Raw genomic sequence first — 11,712 nt, forward strand, 5'->3', positions numbered from 1 at the left:
TTTTTTTTTTCAAAAACCCTATAATGACAAAAATAGGGGTTTGAGAATTTGTTTTTTGTTTGTATCAGATTTTATTCATTTTATTTAAACAATTTGAGTATACATTATTTGAACAAGCTCTTTTTGATATCTTTGAATTTGGGAAATTATGTTACAGATTAAACTATTAATTTTTTGTTGATGTTGTTGAGTAATGATTCTATTTTTTTTTACTAATATTTTTTTATTGATTGTCGGAATTGTTCTGATATAGGAAAGTCTTTATTAGTGAATTTGGAAACAACAAGAACAAGGGTAAAGGATTACAACAAGAACAAAAAATGATGAATATAAGAAACTTATTTGTATGTTTTTTGTGTTTGTTTTTGNATGACATTTGGATTATATTGTACTTTTAATTATTATTTTAAATTGTCTTTAACATAATTTTTTGGGAGTGAAAATTGCTTAAATTTAAACTAAAGAAAGTTTGTATTTTTTTATTTTAAAAAAAATGTAATTAAATGGGCTAGTGAGCCAACCCGTTTACCCACCAACCCGTGGTGGGTCGGGCTGGGTTCAAGTTTTTCTGGCTCGCTAATAAATGAGTCGGGTTGGGTTCACTCACTAAGTGACCAACCCGTGGTGGGCCGGGCCGGGTCGAGCCGGGTTACCCGTTTTGACAGCTCTAAAAATTAGAATAGGGATTGAAAAATTCTTAATATTTCGTTCCTTTTTATTAATTAGCCTCGTTTTGTAGCTTAAGAACAGGTCAAGCTGCATCCTGTCTCTCCTGTTGCTCCTATCACATTCCTTTATGGTATGCTATAATGTGTACTTACCATATCAATAATCATTTCTCTGAATAACTTAAACTTTAAACCAAATCCTAATATTTTCTGTAGATTCCATGAAACCCTCACAGAAACAAGGGATATCAACATCAACATAATTGCTGAGTTCACAAAACCAGTATTTGATTTTGGGGCATTTACTGTAGAAATCTCTGGGGGAAGATTGACAAGGCAGGTGTAGCAAACTAACAATAAGCATAGTATTGACTACAGGTAGTTTTTGCATAATGGCCCAACACATAAAATACTCCTTGCATTGCCAAGGGGAGAAGAACGTCAGGAGCACTGAGGGATCTCAATCTCAGATACGGTTGTGCAAGGTGTAGCATAGGAGAGTCTTGCATAAATAATTCATATTAGTAGGCAATCATCCAATGCTCAAATAAGATCAAACCAGTAAAGGACCCAATTGTGATCTTTGCATAGTTATAATAAAATATTTAAGCCAAAAAAAAAAACTTGCTACACGAACTAGTATTATAAATTTAACATTTTGTGCACGTGGAATCTTGTATAAAATAAAAAAAGAATGCAATGAGAGAATGAGGAAGAGCTTCCTTTGTGTTCACATGCATTATAAAAAAGCACCGTGAACAAGAGAGAGGGGATAAAAAGCATCGTGTGAAGTTTGACAGAGCAATGGATAATGAACAATCACCGCTCAACCTTCACTTCATTCCTTTCCTAGCACCCGGCCATCTCATCCCTCTCTGCAACATAGCCACCCTATTCGCCGCACGTGGCCACCGCGTCACCGTCATCACCACTCCCTCCTACGCCCAAATCCTTCGCAAATCCAGCCCCTCCCTCCTCCTCCATGTCGTTGTATAGCTCATGTTCGCCGTCAATGACGTTGAAAGCGCCCGAAAGTTCTACCACACCAGCATGTTCCTCCGCGCCCCCATCAGCCGTTTCCTAGAACAGCACCCACCTGATTGCGTCGTCGCCGACTTCCTCTTCCCCAGGGTTCACGACGTGGGAAACAATCTCCGCATCCCCATACTCGCCTTCAACGGTTTCTCCCTCTTCACCGTGGCAGCCATGGAGTCCGTGAGATCGAACCCCAAACTTGTTTCCGACGCCGGCCCCTTCGTGATCCCCCATTTTCCCCACCGCATCACCTTGTGCTCCAGACCACCCAAAGGGGTCACCTCCTTCATCGAGAGGCTTCTTGGGCCAGCATGTCTGGTCGAGAAAGTTGGTGAAGAGAGGGGCTATAAGAGCGTGGTGAGCGAGGAGGAGTGTGTGAGTTGGCTGAACTCGAAGCAGGCGAAGTCTGTTGTGTACGTATCCTTCGGTAGCGTGTGTCTGTTTCCAGATAAACAGCTTTTGGAGATGGCGTGCGGGCTGGAAGAAGCCGGGCATAATTTCATATGGGTGGTTCCGGAGAAGAAGGGGAAGGAGGATGAGAGCGAGGAGGAGGAGAAGGCGAAGTGACTACAAGAATTCAAAGAGAGGAACAAAGAGAAGGGACTGATTATCAGGGGGTGGGCCCCGCAACTTGTTATTCTGGCCCACAATGCTGTCGGGGCCTTTCTCACGCACTGCGGTTGGAACTCTACTGTAGAGGCCGTTACAACTGGAGTTCCCATGCTGACGTGGCCGGTGTTAGGGGATCAGTTCTACAACGAAAGGCTGGTTACAGAGGTGCGTGGGGTGGGGGTGGCGGTGGAGGTGGGCGCCACCGAGTGGAGAGAAACCGGCTATGGGGAGAGGGAGAAACTGGTCAGCAGAGATTGCATCGAGAAGGGTGTGAGGAGGCTGATGGAGGTCCGACATCCTAAACACAAACATCTCTTATTGACGTCTATTAGTGTCCACCAACGACGTCAATAAACGTCGACCCTAATTTGAATGGACGTCTAAAGACACTAATTAGACGTTGGATAAAGTATTAATCGACATCGAAGAACACATATAGACGTCGAACATGACAAACACCGACGTCTAAGAGCACATATAGATGTTGGTTTTTACATTAATCGACGTCTAATACAGTGATTATGTTTTAGTGTTGTTTTGTTCCCGTCTTTGGATAGCCTAGTAGCACAATCTCCTTTTGCTAGTTTCTCCCAAAAAAAAAGCTTGCGTCTTTTGAATTTCTTATGGTCCCTTCAACTCAAAACCGAACCTGAGTGGTTGCTTTTAGTTCCATTTTTCATCCGCAAGAGGAAAAAATCACGGTGAAACGAAAACTAGACAACGACCCAGGGTTGTTTTTGGGTTAAAACGATCAAAAGAAATTCAAAAGAAGCCGCTATTTTCGGGAGGCAGCTAGCAAAGGGAGAATGTGTTACTACGTTATCCCAAGAAAGGAACAAAACTGCACTAAAACACAACACAAAGAAAGCAAATTTTAATCAGTTGAACCAGAAGATAATCAATGAAAGACTAAACAAATGGTAAGCTTAAAAAACACCACGCACTTGGGATGCAATGTCACAAGAGAGAAAAAGAGAGGAGGAAGACGATAAAGATTTTAGAAACAACAATAGAATGCCGCAACAAAAAGAAGACGTGTCGAAAGGGAAAGAAAGAAGAGTGTCGCGAGAGAAAAAGGAGAAGAGGAAGAGGAAGATAACAGAAACTGAATGTCACGAAGAGTTTGCGGTCTATTTAAAATGAAACTGGGCGTCGGTTTCTCCAGATAGCCGACGTCTATATCAGTTCTGTTACTAATTCGACTTCCAAGTTAACTTTTCAACTGACCTTTTGAATCTCACTAGACGTCGGTAACAATGGGTACCGACATCTAAGAAGCTGAAACGATTGACATTTGATTTTCTGTCAGGGATGTTGACGACAGTTGTGATGGGGCGCCGACGTCTATAATGATGCACATCATTACTTACAGGCATATAGACTTCGGTTCCCCTTCTAGCCAACGTCTATGACCCTTCTAGCCAACGTCTATGACCCTCGAATTTGGTGAATCTAATTAATTACAGGCACGTAGACGTCGCGTGCACAAATCCCCAATGTCTAAATTGAATATTTTTATCTTCCCACCTTCCATTCAGGCCGTAGACGTCGTCTGTTGACCAAGCGACGTCTAAGCGCCTGGGAATTAGGTGAAAGCATTAATTGCAACCCTATAGACATCGGCCCCCGTAAACACCGACATCACGGGACTGTCTTCTGACTTACCTGAGGCCATTAGACGTCTATTTGCAGCAGTTGGAACGTCTACAGTATCATAGACGTCGCATTGTCTGGAAACCGATGTCTACGTTACCAAGCTATTTACGATAATGCCACCGTCCACTCATATACGTCGAATTATCAACAAACTGAAATCTATTGGGTGACGTTAAACAGCATTTTTACACTAGTTAATGTTGAGGACTTTTTTTCTCATTGATTATGATATTATCCAAAAGGATGTAAAAGAGACAGTTTTCCCTGTGTACATGCTGCCACACATAATTCCTTTCCTCTTAACGAGGCAAAACAATTCATGATCAAAGAATACAACCATTTCTTTGCATAGAAGAAACTTAATTTCAATGGCGAGAGCAAAGAAGAACCGCATTACTGGACAACCTTTCCCCAGAAATATTCCAGTAATACAATGGGGTGAGAATTAATTAATGTTCGTTTATACAAATATAAATATGCCAACTTTCTTCCAAGTTCAGAAAATAAGGAGAAGTTAAGGTTTTCAGTTTGACTTGTTGGTGTTTGAAACTGAAGGGTCTCATGGCTTCAGGATCCAAATCAGTAGCCTCGATCCTCTTGGCGCTGAATCTTGTGCTGTACTTCATTGTGCTTGTGATTGCTTCTTGGGCAGTGAATCATGGGATTCAAAGGTCTGGTGAAACAGGTAAGAGAATACGTAGAATTGGTTAATTTGAAGTTATAGATGAACCTGGCTGAATCTGCGTTATTTGTATGGTACGTAGCATCTGTTTTGTCCCTTCCGGCTCGAATATTTCCGATATATTTTCCGATGGGAAACATGACGACTGGTTTCTTCGTGATATTGTCTCTGATTGCTGGTGTTGTGGGCTTCACCACCTCTCTCACTGGACTCAATAACATTTTCCAGTGGGATGCTCCCAACTTACATGCTGCAGCCATGTCTTCACTTACTACATGGGCTCTCACTCTATTAGCCATGGGGTCAGCCTTATCACCTTTTCTGCTTTCTATTTACTCTATTTTCTACCATTCTATCACACACTCAAATTACTTTCTTCCAGATTCGCTTGCAAAGAGATTGAACTTGGATGGACTGACTCAAACCTGGTAAGCTTGTCACAATATTAGTTTAATTTTTGAATTTTCTAATATAATGATGACCAGAATTTTGGAAATACTTTTGCAGCGCACCTTAGAAACAATCACGATAATTGTAAGCGCAACTCAACTGCTATGCACGGGAGTTATCCACGTTGCTATTTCAGAAGTTGTTCCTCCCAGAATTGGAAGAGTATGAGTTCCGGTGGTCGTGGTCAAACTTTTTTCTTATGCAAAAGATGTTCATATGATGACTATTTGCATCATGGTATGTTATTAATTTAATTTTTTCAATTTGTATCATGCACAGTTCAAAATTCAAATGAAATGCGCAATTTAAATTATTAAATTCGTTGACTGCTATATGCTAATATGATAAAAATTATTAAAATTCAGAATTAGATAGGATTTGTTTCGAATTTAATTTATTCAATAAGAAAAATAATGTACAACATAAAAAAATATTAAGATTAAGGATTTAAATTGGGTCTAAAACAGTCTATTTCACTTAAAGCATTCTTAGAATAGCGGGTTTATATTAATATTTTTTTATTTTGTTTGTTAATATATAAAATAAATGAGTAAATATATTATTTATTATACTCTGTTGTTGTATTTGTAACAGTTTACTATATACACAATTATAATATATATATATATATATATATATATATATATATATATATATATTTAAAATTTTATTAAGAATAAAATAGGAAAACAATTTAATATGAGAAATTTAAATATTATGTATATCATTCTTATAAATAGACCTATTTCTATTTTCATTGAAAACATATAAATAAAAAAATATATATATTAGAAAATATAGTCAATTGAATTCTTAGTAAATCATAATTCCTTTCTTTTTTTTTAGTTCTTTGATGTAAATAGTGAATTTTAAAATATTACTAGAAAACAATTTATACATGTTAAATGATTTTTTTCATTGTATACTTATTTAGATAATTCTTATAAATAGCTCTATATCTATTTTCATCACTAGTTAACTTCATGAAAACTAAAACCAACTAAATAAAATATAGAAAACCGAACATGTTAGAAATCATACTGGAACAATATGTGCATCTACACCCAATCGATCCTTTTCTCTTGCAGAAATGATAATGTTTGGTTAGTAGTATAAAACAATGATGACCATAAAAAGTTATGAGTACAGTATTAAAAAAACAAAAAAGACTATTAATTAGAAATTGGTATGATTACGAATAAGACAAATAATTTAATTAGAGGCATAAATTATTAAAATTGTGCTCTTTAAAAACAAAATCGGGGGCATTCCGAGAATCGAACTCGGGACCTCTCGCACCCAAAGCGAGAATTATACCACTAGACCAAATGCCCATCACATTTCAAGTTATTCAACTTACTGGATACTTTTATTAATAATTATTTATTGTAATGATTGCACCAAGAAGATATAAAATATCGTTACATTAATGGTGCGAATTTTAATCAAATAATTTAAATTTTATTTTCTTTTATTTATTCCCTGTCACGAATATATTCAAATTGATTACATATTTAGTCTTATAAACATATTAGTTTTGACATATATGACATTTCTTTCAGATAAATAATAAAATTTTAACCACGACTATTCTAAAAGTTAAGGTTCTAATCTAAAACATTAAGGACGATGGTGTACATTACAACATCTCCTATAACAAAAATTATAGGAGGTTATCATTGATAAAATTAAGAAGTTATAAAATTAATAAAATATAACAGATTTATTTTAAATTAATAAACGTGGTATTGATATATATATTAATATAGTTATCTAAAATAAATAATTATAAAAATAAATATATCTAAAATATCTAAGATAATTATTAGACGAACAAAAGAAATTATATTGTATCATTGTTTTCGATTAACAATTATAAGTTATTAAAATTGTAATTAGTTTCTTTTATCTTCAAGACGAATAAATTTATTTTAAAATATTTTAAATTTTTACTAATTTATCGGATGTGTCTTATTTATATTTAAGAATAAAACAAACATAATTAGAATTATTGATTAATAAATACTCGTTTAAATGACTAAAACATACAACTGATAATAGAAAAATACTGATTAAAATTTAACTTACACAAACAACAAACGAATATATTAAAATTAAAGAACTTTACATACAATGATCAATCTTAGTCTCTCAGCTCTTTAACAAAGAGAAATAATTTTTATAAAGATATAGAAAACTCAGTAATTTATAAACACAATAATATGTTTTAAAATAATAAAATTCATATGTAACAAAAATTATTTATATTTTTTAGAATAACTAAATCTCATTATTTTTAAATTATTATAACAAAATATATTTTTTAAGTTTTTGCATTCATTTCATAAATGGACTCTTTTGAAAAAATGACTAAATTAAAATTAAACTGAGAGGAAATGACTAAAACCGTAAGTGTAAAAAATAAATGTAGTCATAATGTTGTTTAGTACTTTTATTAACATCATAAGTACGGTTTATTATTAATTTAGTCTGAAATATATTTTGTTCCATCTGTATCTTACGACAAAATTATAATTAAACTTTATTAATTTTGTTACCTTTATTACAAATATATGCCCCAGTTTTATTGAGGGTGTTGGATTCTCAAGACCTACATGAGAGCCCAAATACGTGTGGCCCAAGAGTGCCTTTAATTATCAGAATTTCTGTTTGATTATCATTAATTTGGAAACGGAATTCAATGAGATGAGATCAACAGAGCTTATCAAAGAAAAATTAATCTCGTTTATGAAAATTTAGAACCAACAAAATATACAACAATTATTAAAACAAATATTGTTTTATTCTCTTCATTCAAATATTATTGCTATTTGTATAAAAATACTTTGTATTATGACAAAATACTCCAAAATGTTATAATCAAAGCTCATTTATTAAGAATTTACATTTCATTACGATGATTTCTTTTGTCTTAAAACTCATCCTGACAAGAATACTAGAAACTTAATACTTTCACGCAACAAAAGAAAAATCCTACAAACAACAACATTAGTGAAATTATTACGCGTGAATGGTGCTTCTAAGAATGGTTACGAAAACTAATCATCTTTCAGCTAATAATGATATGAACAGAATAAAATACCTTTTCGATAGTGTTAAATATTAAAAAACTTTGCCACTTCTAATAGTTCTATCAAATTCAAAAGAAAATAATTTATAGTAAAAAATATATATGTAGCTTGTGAAAAGATCAAAATTTACTTTACATCACATGCTAAGAATCCTTCGAGTTAATTGTTAATTGTGCTGGCACATGACATGACGCATTTCTATATGCATTGAAGCATCTGGATGCGATTCTCATCTAATAATACAACCATCTCCACCACCCCTGCATCCCATGCACTAAATTATTATCATTATTAAATTTTATTTTTGTAATAAAAATATCACCAAAACATGTTACTAATTTAAAGCTTTAATAATTATAAAGTTTTATAAACAATCGTGTAAAAAAAAAATTGTTTGTTGAGAATTTATATAGTTTACATTGCCTATAAATAAAAAATTTAATATGATGAAATCAATAAATTTATTGTTTTAAAATTTTAAATTAAAAATAATGTTAATATTTTATATGTATTTTGATTTTATATTTTATTATTAATTTTTTCAAAGAAATATGAAAAATTTACAGATAATAATAAACATCTATAAACTCTTTTTTGGATTAAAAATGAATTTGACTCACCAATAAAATATAGGTTTAATCATATATAAAAGATATTAACACCATTTTCTGTTTAAAATATTAAGATAATGAATTAATGGATCTTTCATTTTTATATAATATTTTATTTTTTATTTTTATTTAATGTAAAACTTAGATTTATTATTTAGATTTCCAGTTATTATAGGATGATTTTAGTATTTGATTTTCCTTTTCAGCCTTTAAAATTAATGGTTCTCGATCATATGTTTTTGAAAATATATAAGACACATCTTTAGTTTTGATAATTAATTATATGTCTTTGGTTAAGAATCTTGTGGTGTACTTGATGTTCTTGTGATTGCTTCTTGGACGTGAATGTGTTAATTAGTTGGTTAATTTGAAGTTAGTTGAAGTGTGTATGGTTTATTAATTGGAAAAACTTCTTTTAACAACATTTTTTTAATAATTTTTTGACAATGTATACGTGACAGTTTGTGATTGGTCCGTTGTCAAAAAAATTGTCAAAAAATATTATTAAAATTGTTCTTATTAACTTGAGCGACTCTACCTTTTTTGGACGGTAGCATCTGTTTTGTCCAATATTTTTTCATTAAAAAACATAAACAAGTGGTTTGTTTCTGATGTTGTCTCTGATTGGTGGTGTTGTGGGACTACATAGCATTTTTCAGTGGGATACTCTTATCATATATGTTTTCACTGACTATGCACTACTTGATTTTAGAAGTCCAAAAGAAAAATAATATCAATTTAAATATATAAACAGGTTTATATTCCACTTTATAGAATTAAGTCATATTTAAAATTCATTTTTTAATATCATCAGTTTTCATTTATTCAACATTTAAAATCTAGTAAAAAATTACTATTTAGACGTACAATTTGAGTCACTTAACGAAAACAATTTACCTTTTGTATAAACTTCATTACATTTTCTTATACTTGAATATACAATTTGTTTACTATTTTCGATACAAGTCAAATGGATTTTTTAAACACAGCTTCATATTCATAACCAATAGCAGCACAGTCACCACTTATCCAATTCAAACACTTACCATAACAATCATTTCAGTATCAATAATACTTCAAAATTAGATACAAAAATAGCTTTCCTCCGTAATTCAAAATAGCTTCCCTTGTTTAACAAGTGCTTCTATTCCAAATAATAAATCAATCAACCTCAACCATAAGCTCTGAATTCAATAAAAAAATTTCTTTAAAATCAAAAAGCTAATTTGAGAAAAGAAAGAAACAACTTCATGCATGGCATCTCCTAAACTATTTCATGAAAATAAAGATAAAAGTCTACTCGGACAAAGTAAAAGTTAACTTATACTCTTACTTTTTCTACCTTCAAGCTAAGTGAAGAAAAAATCTAGAATTTTATTCTTGAAAAGTTGAAAAGAAAAACAAAAAGAGAAAATTACTTAACCAATGTAAAAACTTGTGTGTGTTAACTTGTTGTGTTGCTTTTTTTTTTTCATAAAAAAAAAGTAATTATTTATCATCTATGACTTATAGTTGTTGTCAATGTATTACTTGTTTCGCACAGTAACACGCATCGTGGTGAAATTGGGTTTTCTATTAGACAAATCACGATGGTTCGTATTTAGGTTTTACAATGGTATTCATGGAGGTTTGAATTAGGTAAAATTTGGGATTTTTTTGCAGGTCTGTTGTGAAGCGCAATTCATCGTAATTTGAATTTGATTTTTAGGTTTATTTTTGCAGGTTTGATGCACATGGAAAAATATTTTTGGTTGGTGCTTAAATATTTTTGGGTGGTGTTTGGATGAGGATATTGCAATTGAAGCACGAAGCTCAATGTTCATGTGGTGGAGATTATACTGTGCGTGACATGGTGGGTGGTGGTACATTGGTGTTTTGGATCGTTCAATACGATAATTGAGAATGGAGAATGACACTTTCTTTTTGTTTAATTACAAACCTAAGAGACTCCACGTTATTAAATTATTCTACTTCACACTGATAATTCCCTGAAAGCTAATTTGTTAATCCAATTTAATAGCAGATAACTAATTATTTCAATCTTTCACTCTTAAAAACTCAATTAAAAAAAAATAGAAAAGAACCTGTTTAGAGAAACTCATCATAAATAAATAAGAAAATAGAATAATGATTAAGCCTTGCAGAAGAAAAATGAAAGTGAGAAGATGGAAGAGAATGTTGATGTCAAGTAATATAAAAACAGAAAAAGTCTCGTTAACAACTCTTTTTTGATCATTTTTAACAACGCATATGTAACAGTTTATAATTGGTGCGTTTACGAATAAAGAGTTGCTTCTTACATGACATGCAGTAGAAATGAGTGCACACAATGCAACTCAGACAGTGACGTGTGAGGACGCTCCACTCCGCCAACACCTCCGCGCCACCAACTTCCCTTTTCTACTTCCAACTTTTTTATACCTACCACTTATTGCGTCCTAATTTTATTTTTTTTTAATTTTGACATGAGATTATATTTCACATTTTATATTTGATACGTGTAAAAAACTTAATACGATATTATATTAATTTATTTTTAACGGTTGAATTTTTTTATCAAAGTTTAAATTCTAATTCCATGTAGTATGATTACTACGATATAACCTAGAAGTTTATAATTACATCGTGAGTAGTTTTTTCTTAATAAAACCTTTTTATTTTGTTATTAATATCCCAACACATTTGTTAATTTGCATAACAATAACCAAAGAAGACAAATGTCTTTTTATTATATTCTTTAATTAAAATTAGAATTTTACTTCAATATTTTTTACAGTAACTTTTCTCAAATATAAATTATACTCTTAGTTAAAACACATCACAAAATATAATTTAATTGCGATGCATATGCTTAGTCTTTTTGATGAGTGCATATTTATGTCCACATTTACGCTTTAAAATTCAAA

The 11,712-nt window shown here is 32.2% G+C and overlaps 1 protein-coding gene, 1 non-coding gene and 1 pseudogene across 2 annotated transcripts; 2 read left to right on the forward strand and 1 right to left on the reverse strand.

The window, feature by feature from the left end:
* The first annotated feature begins 1,472 nt into the window (after nt 1-1,472).
* Nucleotides 1,473-2,669, forward strand: LOC106766554 (annotated as a pseudogene).
* A 1,807-nt stretch (nt 2,670-4,476) lies between these two features.
* Nucleotides 4,477-5,421, forward strand: LOC106767905. Its single transcript, XM_014652871.2, has 4 exons — nt 4,477-4,656; nt 4,736-4,955; nt 5,036-5,081; nt 5,161-5,421. The coding sequence occupies exons 1-4, from the start codon at nt 4,533-4,535 to the stop codon at nt 5,269-5,271; spliced, it is 501 nt and encodes a 166-aa protein (XP_014508357.1). The 5' UTR covers nt 4,477-4,532; the 3' UTR covers nt 5,272-5,421.
* Nucleotides 5,422-6,365: 944 nt separating this feature from the next.
* TRNAP-UGG lies at nt 6,366-6,437 on the reverse strand. Its single transcript has one exon. It is a non-coding gene; the product is annotated as a tRNA-Pro (tRNA).
* Between the last annotated feature and the right edge of the window lie 5,275 nt (nt 6,438-11,712).

The sequence above is a fragment of the Vigna radiata genome, chromosome 7 (assembly GCF_000741045.1).
Source record: "Vigna radiata var. radiata cultivar VC1973A chromosome 7, Vradiata_ver6, whole genome shotgun sequence".
Lineage (NCBI taxonomy): Eukaryota > Viridiplantae > Streptophyta > Magnoliopsida > Fabales > Fabaceae > Vigna > Vigna radiata.